Source organism: Haematobia irritans, chromosome 1 (genome assembly GCF_050003625.1).
Source record: "Haematobia irritans isolate KBUSLIRL chromosome 1, ASM5000362v1, whole genome shotgun sequence".
NCBI classification, from domain to species: Eukaryota; Metazoa; Arthropoda; class Insecta; order Diptera; family Muscidae; genus Haematobia; species Haematobia irritans.
In genome coordinates, this window is record NC_134397.1 from 155,529,119 (window position 1) to 155,540,538 (window position 11,420).

Here is an 11,420-nt window from a genome sequence, read left to right on the forward strand (position 1 = left end):
AAATGAACAAACTCAATGAAATTCCATTTGGTTCGACCATGGAACGACTAAATTTAAAAATTAATAATTTTTTGGACCAATTTTGGTCCTATCGGACCAAAATGGCAACCCTGACCTAGAGGTGTGCGCGTGAATCGCACGAATAGTGAACGAAATCGGAAACAACTCTCGTGAATGTGCGTGAATGGGACTGAAACAAAAATATGTCGTGCGTGAGAAATAAAATCGGTGCGTGAATAAAATTTCTGCAAAATCACGCTCACGAAATAATTTAGATTTAATTCTCACTGGTGTGTTAACTGAAATTAATTTAGCTGTCGAACTATATTCTATTAATTAATTTTGTTACCTTTGCTTATTCCCGATTGGAAAATGTCGTGAGTCTCGTGAATTTGTCGTGAGTCACGTAAATTGTCATTAATCGTGCGTGAGCGTGAGTCTTTAAAAGTAGTTCGTGCGTGAGCGTGTGTGAGTACTTGTTTTCATTTCGTGAATGTGCGTGAGTGGCTAACATACGTATTGTGCGTGAGCGTGCCTGAATAAACATTTTGCTTTTTGAATGTACCTATATGTACTAATTTTTGCGACGTTGTTAAAGTTGTTATACTGACAACACGTACACAATGTCAACCATGTCGGATGAAATTTTCTCCTCCAAAAGGCAACAGAAAAATGGCGGTTATACCTGAAAGTGGTCCGATATGATTAGTATGCAAAAATGTCCGACATACATTGAATTCAGAAATAAAGTTATTCGTGATGGAATTCAAGGGTGATAGAGAGATTGCTGAAAATCATAAGTGGCTATCGTTAGAGCCCTCCAGCATTTAAATGTGAATATATTTTTTTTCTCCTACCGCTTCGTCCAAAAAATGGACAAAGAACTGAAATGTTCCGAAAAATGAAGGTCAGATTTATAAACAATTGATAACAGAAAACGGTTTCCAATAGAAATAAATTTTCGACAAAAAAATTTTATAGAAATAAAATTTTGAGAAAATTTTCTAGAGAAATAAAATTTTGACCAAATTTTCAATAGAAATAAAATTTTGACAAAACTTACTACAGAAATAAAATTTTCTATAGAAATAAAATTTTGAGAAAATGTTCAATAGAAATAAATTTTTGACAAAAAATTCTATAGAAACAAAATTTTGACAAAATTTCCTGTAGAAACAACATTTTGTTAAAAAAAGATTAAACCGATTTCTCGAAAAAATCCCCACAAAAATCTCCAAATTTAGGAAAATTCCCCACCAAATCCCCAACTCAGAAATGTCGCCCCCCATTCAAGAAAAAATACCCCCAATTTGGGGGGAAATATCCCCAATTTGGGGGGAAAAAATACTGGCAACACTGCTGCTGAGTATTCAGCCGTATATGTGTTGTTCCCAAATAACAGATTGCTGGCAGATTTAGCAAAAAACTTCCAAAACAGCAGTTTATTAGGCGCGGAGCGGGCTCTAAGCCCGATATGCCCTACCATAAAAATGTATTGTTTTCGCTTTTAGGCGTTTTAGCCTTTGTTTAAACTTTGCTCCACAAGAAGCAAGCAAAAAAATGTACGCTACATACGGGGTTTGAAAAAAGACATGGCATTACCGGACGATAAATGCATCGAAAATCTTTTATTATAATAATTGAACAGTCAAAAAAAGGTAAAGATTTTCTATACTGAAACTATTAATTTTAGAAATAATTTTCTATTTTACTATTATTTCGCCAATAATCATAGAAGAGCTTTGCACCCAACTTCCATTACTAAGTAGTAAAGCAGCATTTACGAAATATCCTATAACCACAAGATTAAATTTCCAACAGTTGTGTTTTTTGTTTTGTTTTGAGAATAAAGAATTCGTGTAGAGAATCCATATCTTTGTGACTATAACATTATTACAGAAATTAAAATACACATTACACCTAAAGCAAATAAAGTAAAATAAACAAAGACAACAAAGAAAACTGATTGTATGTACTTCCAAACTAATAACCATAACATTATAAACACGCAGCGAATAACAGAAATATGTTTCTTATATTTAATTTAAATTTCATTGTTTATTCTGTTAATGAAAAACCAAATTAAATTGATCAAAAACAATGTAAATAGGACAAAGCTTTTTCTCCTTCTTCGTAATATGTAGTTATTATAGAAATCAATCAATTTATTCTTAGTTTAAGTAAAAGCCAAAGAAAGTTGCAAAACCAAATATTATGTGAGAAACAAAAATGTATTTCAGGTTTTATTTTTTTCCTAGCCAAACTATTAAAAAATAGAACGGAAATTTTTATTTTAATTTCAAATTTAACGAATTTTCCTCTGTACACATTACAAAAGAGACAGATTTGATGAAAAATGTATGTTTAAATTTACATTATTACATAGTTACGTTTTAAATAAAATAAAAAAAAAAACTATCGAAAAACAAAATGATTAAAAAATAGATTTTTTTCCATATAAAAGATAAAGAAATTTTAAAAGTTTAATTAAAAATGAATTTAAATAAGACTTTGTAATATATTTAAAACTAAAAAAATGAACTAAAGCAGAAACAATAAATTAAAAAATTTATATGATAAACATGTTGTATAATTTATTACACCCAGAGACATTTGTTGGTAGACAGACTAATACAGCAAAATGTCTGCTCTAAAAGGGAAAAAACAATGTCCGCTATTTTTCAAATGATTTAAAAAATTTTGTCCACGTTTAGGAAATACGAAATAATGAGAAATTGAAAGTCGTTCTAAGTATAAACATTCATACGTCCAAAAGACAGACTTTGGAAACACGCTAGTTTTCGAACAGACAAAAAATCAATATTCTGATAAGGGCAGTAGCTCTGTACCTACACAGAAAACATTTTCACGAAAATGTTTCCAATTAAAGTCTTAATTGAGTTTTAAAAAATATTTTAATTAAAACAAAAATCAAACACAAAACTTAATAGTATCACTTAATTTTTTAATTGGATTTTTTTAATTGATACTATCATTTCTGTGATTGAAGACATTTCAATTAAAAAATTAATTGGATCAATTAATTTCGTGATGAAACAAATTTGTGTGTAAGCTTCGTCATACATTTAAATTATGAATATGTACTCTGTTTTGGAAAATCTTTATAATATGAATATGTGTAATATTTTTGGAAACTTAAGCTCACGAACAGTGTTACTAGTATTTTCCAGGCTCTTGTCCCCAAAGTAGTACGCTTTCGTCTCCAAAAACCCCCAATTTAATTTAAAATTCCCCACAAAAATCCCCAATAAAGTTCTGGCATGTTTTTTTGAGAAAATTTAAAGGAATAGGCTCTGCTTTGGAAAATCCTTAATAATTTTAAAATTGAAAAAAATAGGCAACTTCTGTTAAACCAGTACGAGTTAAGTTGCTCTAAATATCATCCGATACAAGCCCTCATCAGAATTATTTAGGGGTATAAAGAGTCATCGATTTTTATCTTATTCAAACCCTTTCTTCCGCATGTAGAAGTAAAAAATATCATATAAACCTTAACTCTAAACTTTATTTACTATACTGAACAGATTTCGAAAATTCCCCACGAAAATCCCCAAATTTGTGGAAATTCCCCACCAAATCCCCAAGTCTCCAATTTCATCCCCCCCACGAAAAAATATCCCTGATTTGGGGAAAAATCTCCAATACTGGCAACACTGCTCACGAAAACATAGTCGCTCTCTCAAGTGTACTTGCGTTGAGAACATTCCTACTGATAATCACAAACATATTCACGCTCACTAACACTAACAGTAATTACGAGTTTATTTACGATTATAACCTCTAAACACCGGACATTTATCAACCAAAAGAAACCCAATTGGGACGGCTTCAGAGACTACTCCCTTCGCCACTTAATTCAGCACCCGTCCTCCTCTGATATTAATGTTGCCCAGACGCTGTTCCGTAACATCATCAAAGCAGTAGCCGCTCGTCGAATGGGGCACATGAGGCCCAACTTCCCAGAATAAACGGCGGGACTCGCAAACGAACGTGATGAGAGCCGTCGCACTAACCCTGCTGATCCTAGAAACCAGGTAAGTTGTGGTCTATAGTTAGAGCCCCGTCGAACGAAACCCTTTACAAGGATTGATGAAATCTCAGTCATCTTTGGTCGAGATTTTTTAACCGACAATTTATTGAGCATCCCGAGTATGATAGGGCAAAAGGAGAGCCATTCGTCGCATTCGTGGTCTCCGAATCCGCTACACTCTACAATCTCATTTACCGAAGCCATCAACAGTGCAAATCCATCCAAGAAATTACTCGACGGATTTCAATGCTAATGTTAAAGCATTTGGGAATTTTGGAAGCTTCTCTCGCCAATATCCATGACGCTTAAGGCTCCTCTCCAGCCTTATGCAAACTTTTGCAGCTACCAACCACCAACATAGTGATGGTTGGTAGCTGGACAAAAGCTTCACATCCCTTTACAGCTTTCTTAAACAGAGTACTGAACCAGCCAAAGCCGCATCAAAAGCGGCCCTCGTGGCTCTTGCCCCATTCGAATGGTCAGTAATGCCACCGTATTCGAGGACCTCGAAAACAAGTCAATGGAGTGAAAGTGGGAGATCCCTAAGTAGAGCGATATCTCCGGCTCGGACAACCCTCCACTTATTTTATATTCTACCCCCTCCTGACGTTGAAATTTTATCATTTGTGGGCGACTGTACAATTATGGCATCCTCAGCCACAAATTTTATCATTTGTGGGCGACTGTACAATTATGGCATCCTCAGCCACACTATTTCCTACGTGGACAGCATAAGTACGCATTCAGCTTAATGCGAGAAGTTCACCAAAAGTGGTGAACTTCTTTTCAATGAGTTCTGCACGATTCTATGTTTAGGTCAATGACAAGGGACCTGCTTCTTATAGCCAAGTTCGAACGACGTTTCACATTACGGTAAAACCACTTAAAGAAGTTTTGAAACACTCTGAAATGTGATCAGCATTACTGCTGAAAACTTTTTGATGTTTTGGTCGAAAATGGGATTGAACCCATGACCCTTTGTAAACTAGGGAGGCATGCTACCCACTGCACCCCCAATATTGCCATCATGCAGTGTTAATTCAATATTTTTAGTGAACAATGTTTTACGTACTTGTCGAATAATTAACCATCACACATTACGCTAAAATTTTCATTGATTTTTTTATTTACACTATACTTATATATAACTAAAATTTGATTTCATTCACACAAGTAAAGAATTACAGTTGATTAGAGCTTAGCCATATCCTGTGGTTTCTTCTGGTACATATACTATATTTTCTTCGTATAAAAAACCATTTCGATGTTTTAATATTTTTATACCCACCACCATAGAATGGTGACGGGGGTATAATAAGTTTGGCATTCCGTTTGTAACATATCGATTTCCGACTATATAAAGTATATATATTCTTAATCAGGGAGAAATTCTAAGACGATATAACGATGTCCGTCTGTCTGTCTGTCACGCTACAGTCTTCAATAATGAAGCAATCGTGCTGAAATTTTGCAAAAACTCGTCTTTTGTCTTCAGGCAGGTCAAGTTCAAAGATGGGCTATATCTGTCCAGGTTTTGATATAGTCCCCATATAAACCGACCTCCCGATTTGGGGTCTTGGGCTTATAGAAATCGTAGTTTTTATCCAATTTGCCTGAAATTTGAAATCTAGAGGTATTTTATGACCATAAAGGGTGTGCCGAAAACGACGAGTGCCGGTCCATATTTTATTATAGCCCCCATAAGAACGATCTCCCGATTTAACTCCTTGGGTTTCTAGAAACCGTAGTTTTTATCCGATTTGACTGAAATTGTAAATATTCTGGTATTTTAGGCTCACAAAAACGTGTATCGGATTAAGTTTTTATCGGTCCATTTGGTAATGTCTCCATATAGACCGGCTTCACTTCTTGAGGGTATAGAAAGCGCACTGATCATGAAAATTGCTTAAAATGTAAAATTTCCAGATTTTACTTCTTGGGTGAAAATCTACAGATTTAAGATTACAAATCAAGACGTTATTTTATAATTTTCTTGCACACTTACAAGATATGTTAATGATTCCTCTAAAACTCAAACAAAAATGGTTCTTATAAATCCAGAATCTGATATAGTCCTCATAGGTGAAATCTTTAAATTTATCTTCGGGAAGCGTCCTCAAGTCATCAAGCCCTCCTGAAATTTCAAAGGAAACCCTAATATTTGGTTCATGGTGGTGGGTATTTAAGATTCGGCCCGGCCGAACTTATTGCTGTATGTACTTGTTTTTTTTAATAAATTCTCAAAAATACATTAATAAGCTTTTCTGGCTTCATAGCTACAACTAAATATTTTGCGGGCGGATACATACAAAACTTGAAAAAGTACTTAAAATATGAAAGGGTCCAAGGAGTAAAGGGTTAAATTATTCAACATTTAAATAATATAAATTCTATATGTATATATAAACACACAAATGTATAATCATAGTAAATGGGTATGTTATATCGTTTCTGATGCAAATGTAGGATTACAAAACTAATCTCGAGTACGAAGGCCCCAAATTGAAGTACGTCGAGTACCCACAGTCGGGCGTGCGACAGAACTGTGAATAAACTTATTTATGCCAATTTTTGAAAATGTATGCTCTAGCATTTCCAAAGCTGAATCGTTTAGCATACCGAAAATATCCAAATACGTTAAAGTGGTCATATTGCGCAACTCTCTGCAAAAAGAAAAGAAATTATCCATATTTATATCTTTTGTTTTCAATGAAAATAATAATGGATCAATTGAAAAGTCCTCGACCTGATACATGGATAACGCTATTAAAGTAAGTTTGTTGTAATACGAAAGACAGACTTTTCAATGGAGCTATTTTGCTTTGGAAAAATACATACATATATGCTGTGGCTGGTATCAGATAACACCGTGATAATGACAAATACTCGAGCATTTTAAATTTACAAATAATACTTATAGCATTGCCCGTCAAACCAGTGCAGTCGGAGAGATCTAATTCGAGTAACTGTGTACAACGTTTTGCTAAACTCGCCAAATCTATAAAGAAAACCAATAACAGTTTTTGTGTTATTTGAAAATAGAGATCGAAAAAACATAAAAAGAAAACCAATAACAATATTTCTTACTTTGAAAATTGATCGTAGTACTTACGTGAATCGAACATGGTTTTGCGACATCCTGCCACATTAAGGCGCATTAAATTAGGTGTTACGTTTGTTACCAACGATGTGACAGCATCCACCGATAGATTCGTCCACGATATATTCAAACTATTAAGTTGCTTTAATGATTCCATGATTTTTCTCACACTCCATGCTTCCAGGCCAGAACACATGGCTAAATTTAAAGCCTCCAGGTTTGTGTTTTTAGCAATTTCATTACATATGTCATCATTAAGTGCTACATGTTCTAGACTTAATTTCTTCAACTGGCGACAACGTGACAATAACATTTTCAATGATGGTTTGGTTATAGTTATCATACTTAAATCTAAATATTGTAATTTTGATTCAAAGTTTGGTTCAGACTCTAGGAAATGCGGTTCAAAGACTGGATGGTTAAGCTGTAATAAATTGAAATATGATTTAAAATTATGTATGTATTTCTGAAAATAAGAAAAATACAGAAATGGTATCAAAATGATGATAGGTCTAGTTACAATTTTAATTAACAAGTTTACCAAGCGAACTTTTAAAGTAGCTACGTAAAAGGAGCCCTAAGTGAGTTTTCAACAACGTTCGAACCTACGAATCAGGGTCAATATGACTGACCTACAATTGTAGAGGTGTGTTTATTCGACGATACATATGAAACTACGACCGTACCCTAACATCGCACTGATTCCAAATGACAAGACCTTAACTTAATAGCCCATTCACATTAGGTAAAGTGTATTTGAAATGCCTTTTTATTAGGCAAATGACAGTTGAAATCTAATTAAAGTGGATTTTGAAAGTGTAATGTGAATGAGGTATAAAGTAAGAACGATATTAAAAACAAGACATTGTGAAAGTGACCCTACTAGTCTTCCTTGATGAGATTGGTTTTTGGAACCTCAAAACGCTCTCATTGTCGCCAAATAAGAACGGCAACGGTAAAAATGGATATTGGGCAACATTAAAAGCCGTTTAGACAATTTTGCTCAACATGAAAAGTCAATTTGTCGGATCAACTCGATTTTGAAAAACATCAAGCATAAAATCTTGGAATATTAAAAAATATCGATTTTACATATTCTCAGAATCATCGATTTATGCATAAAATGCATGACATTCTCAAAATTACTCGAATTTGGCTTTATCCAAAATCAATGTTCTGATAAAAAAAAAAATTAGCGAAAACAATACTTTCATATTAAAATATATTTCTTTATATATTTTGTGTCACACTCACCTCTGCTTGTGCTAATCTTAAAATAACCACACCTCTTTTGAGAATGTTTTCCATAGCGCCTGCTTTTATAGAGCGACCGCCCAAATCAAGACGTGTCCACAGAGATTCATCGCTGGCACATCGGTTGAAACGGCGACACACATAACCACAGCGCAATAAAGTTTTCTTTGGTAACCATTTGAATATTTGCAAAATAATTTCATCCGATAAAGTATTAAAATGGTCCTTGCCATCAGGATTTCTTTCACGCATGGCTTGGTTTCGAAATAAAAAGAAATTCTCATTAGGGACAAAACGGATCTGTTGTTGCAAAAGTTGTAGCTGCTGTTGTTGCTGTAAATATTGTTGTTTCTGTAGCTGGTGCTGTTTTAAAATTGCTATTGCTGCCTGTTGACTGGTGGATGGCATTAACGAAGGTGATTGTGATCTCTGTGGCAATGTGTTGTTCAATCTTGAAAAGCTATTACATGCTACTGTTGCTAAAGGACTTCGTGAATTTTTCCCTGTTGATGACGGCGATATACTATGGACATTTGTAGCCACTCCAGATGTACCCGCTCCCATTCCCAATATGGCAATTCTCTTTTGTTGAGTAGCTGCATTTTGTGGCATATGAAATTTTTCATTTGTCTTCAATTTTTGTATGATCTGTTGTTGATGTCCTTGATCGTCGGCATAGATATCAAATGATGATGAAGAATTGGAATTGTTGTTCACATTAAACTTATGTGGTTGCAATTCTTGGCCAACAACTAATTTTCCATTTGAATGAATTGTTGTTCCTCCTCCCGATGCTGCTGTTTCATTTGGATCAACGAAACTATGATTGCTGGCGTTATCATTTGTTGCATCGAGCAATGATGTATCCATGTTCCTATAAATTTGTCTTTGTTGATGAGATAATTTCGGAGCATCCAAATTAGGTGTGGCCTCATTTGAATTTTCATCTGTACTAGCGGTGACTGCTAGAGCTATTGCTGATGCGGCTGATGAAGAACTCTCCTCAGAGTCCAACATTCCAATACCCATTTCTTCCAAATATTCGTTAGTTAGCGCTGATGGCGATGACGTACTTTCTAGTTTAGCTAATTTCCAAGTTGGTGTTTGCGAAATACTTTTGCTTGGTAGACGTTTTCTGTAAAAGTAAAAATAGAGAATTAATGCTGTAAAAATGATGATCTGTTTATAAAAAAATGCTGACTTTTAAATGATTGGTAAATTGTGAAATTAATGTGTTTGTTTATTGTCACTAAAACGGACGGTTTGTGCAGACGATAAGATTTCTCTATATTTGTGGTTCTTTGTTAAAAGTAATCTGGGAAACTAGTATTTGAAACTAAAGGCATCAAATGGGATTTGTAGATATAACAGTGAATTATACATAGAAATCGGTTTGCAAATTGTGGTCAAAATGTCTTATTGGGGTGGCTTCAACGTGTATTCTAGTCGAAGGGCTCAAATACATTCAAAATTTGAATATTGTTGCTGTAACAGCGTAACCAAGATTGTGCATATTTGACAGTTGGATTAACTATAACATTATGGTTTGGATTTTCTTTTTGTTTCAAATCACTAATGACGACACAACACATTTTTTACACACCAATTATGTGCGTTTTTTTTTATTCCAAATGACATGGACTTGAAGGTTATAGATGCAATGTTTTCATCGCATATGCACACAATCATGTCGTTGACCCCGAACGATTGATAAAATGTTAAGCATATACGGCCAACTCCAATCCACGCCCAATTTCAGAACCATATCATATCGTGTGCAACGATGTGCATAGAGTCAAAAACAAAATAAACACTGCTATCTATGTAAATACACGTCAATCAAATCATTGTTGTAGGAAGCCAACTAAAATATGGCACTTCTCTATTTTTGCTTTGGAATCAAAAAGAGGCATCGGTCAATGAAAATATACCATATATATAAACATCTCTGCTTGTAAATAATAATGCCGAAAACTAATTTCTACAATGGCAATATTCTTGTTCATAGTTTTCGCTTTAATATTAATATTTCACACACCGTTTTTGTTTATTTGCTCCAAAGTAATTTTCTCACATAGTTTTCTGTTCTTTTATTCACTATTCATATATCCTAAGAGATATACTTAATTGCAAGCCGCAGTAAATTGTTGAATTATCTATGTCACTTGTAATTCTCTAAAAAAATAATTTACAACTGACAATACCACCTTACAAATTGACATTGCATTTTTTGTTATTTTTCATCTTTCTCTCTCATTTACGGTTGCCAGATTTATTTCAATCTTCATGATATGGGTTATTTTATAAGTCGCTTGTTGGAACACGATATAGGTAAACAATTTAAATAACTTTCCTCCAGTCAACCTGGTATTCAACGAAGTGGGACCTATAATTGAGATAAATAAATGGAGAGATTTCCCTGTATCATTCAAGGATATATCTATAAATGATCTAAAAATAAGCAAATCCTACCAATTACGGAAATTAATATATATGGCAACCTTCTTACTTGGTGACACTTATTCTCTTAATTTCTTACTAAAACCCCATCCCTTTTCGGCACAACACAATTACCACCACGAACAACGCAATTAATTTAGTGTAATTTCACGTGTAATTTATTAACATCACTACATTTTGCATAGCACTCAACACTCTACTCACCTTGAAGTAGGACATAAATTTTCGTTATTCTCCTTTGTGGCCTTATTGTTCATTTTAATGTAATATGTTTCAAATTATTAAATTTTAGACACAAAATCTAAATAACACCACAATTCAACAAGTTTATTCTATAGACAAACCCAAAAACTATCTCGCGGTTGTCAATAGAATGAGATTTATGAAAAGGCGCGATTATGAGCTGTCAAGTGAATCCTAATTGAAAAGCGTTTCCACATGTACTGATTTTCACATCCCATGCAGTTGTACAATAAATCTATGACGTTTGATGTGTGTAATGCGCTTTACAGACTATCAGTTATTCCGGACGGAATGTCGGTGTTTGTAAAGAAT

General features: G+C 34.0%; 1 protein-coding gene across 3 annotated transcripts; it reads right to left on the minus strand.

The window, feature by feature from the left end:
• Window positions 1-5,148: 5,148 nt before the first annotated feature.
• Window positions 5,149-11,241, minus strand: Skp2 (S-phase kinase-associated protein 2). Of its 3 annotated transcripts, none has more exons than XM_075291982.1 (5): window positions 11,070-11,241; window positions 8,406-9,540; window positions 7,164-7,575; window positions 6,890-7,049; window positions 5,149-6,714 (listed from the first exon to the last, which is right to left on the minus strand). In XM_075291982.1, exons 1-5 carry the CDS (start codon window positions 11,120-11,122, stop codon window positions 6,528-6,530), a joined length of 1,947 nt encoding a protein of 648 aa, XP_075148097.1. In that variant the 5' UTR covers window positions 11,123-11,241; the 3' UTR covers window positions 5,149-6,527. The 3 variants fall into 3 exon arrangements, with proteins under 3 accessions (XP_075148097.1, XP_075148098.1, XP_075148099.1); XM_075291983.1 differs by lacking the exon at window positions 11,070-11,241 and adding an exon at window positions 10,613-10,647; XM_075291984.1 differs by lacking the exon at window positions 11,070-11,241 and adding an exon at window positions 10,444-10,601.
• Window positions 11,242-11,420: the final 179 nt, after the last annotated feature.

Excerpts from the sequence above, each read along its gene's own strand:
- Skp2 (XM_075291982.1), bottom strand. The coding sequence starts at position 11,122 with ATGAACAATAAGGCCACAAAGGAGAATAACGAAAATTTATGTCCTACT. Across the intron at positions 9,541-11,069 it reads AATTTATGTCCTACTTCAAG|AAAACGTCTACCAAGCAAAA; the intron begins GTGAGTAGAGTG and ends TTACTTTTACAG. Across the intron at positions 6,715-6,889 it reads ATACCAGCCACAGCATATAT|AGAGTTGCGCAATATGACCA; the intron begins GTATGTATTTTT and ends TTCTTTTTGCAG.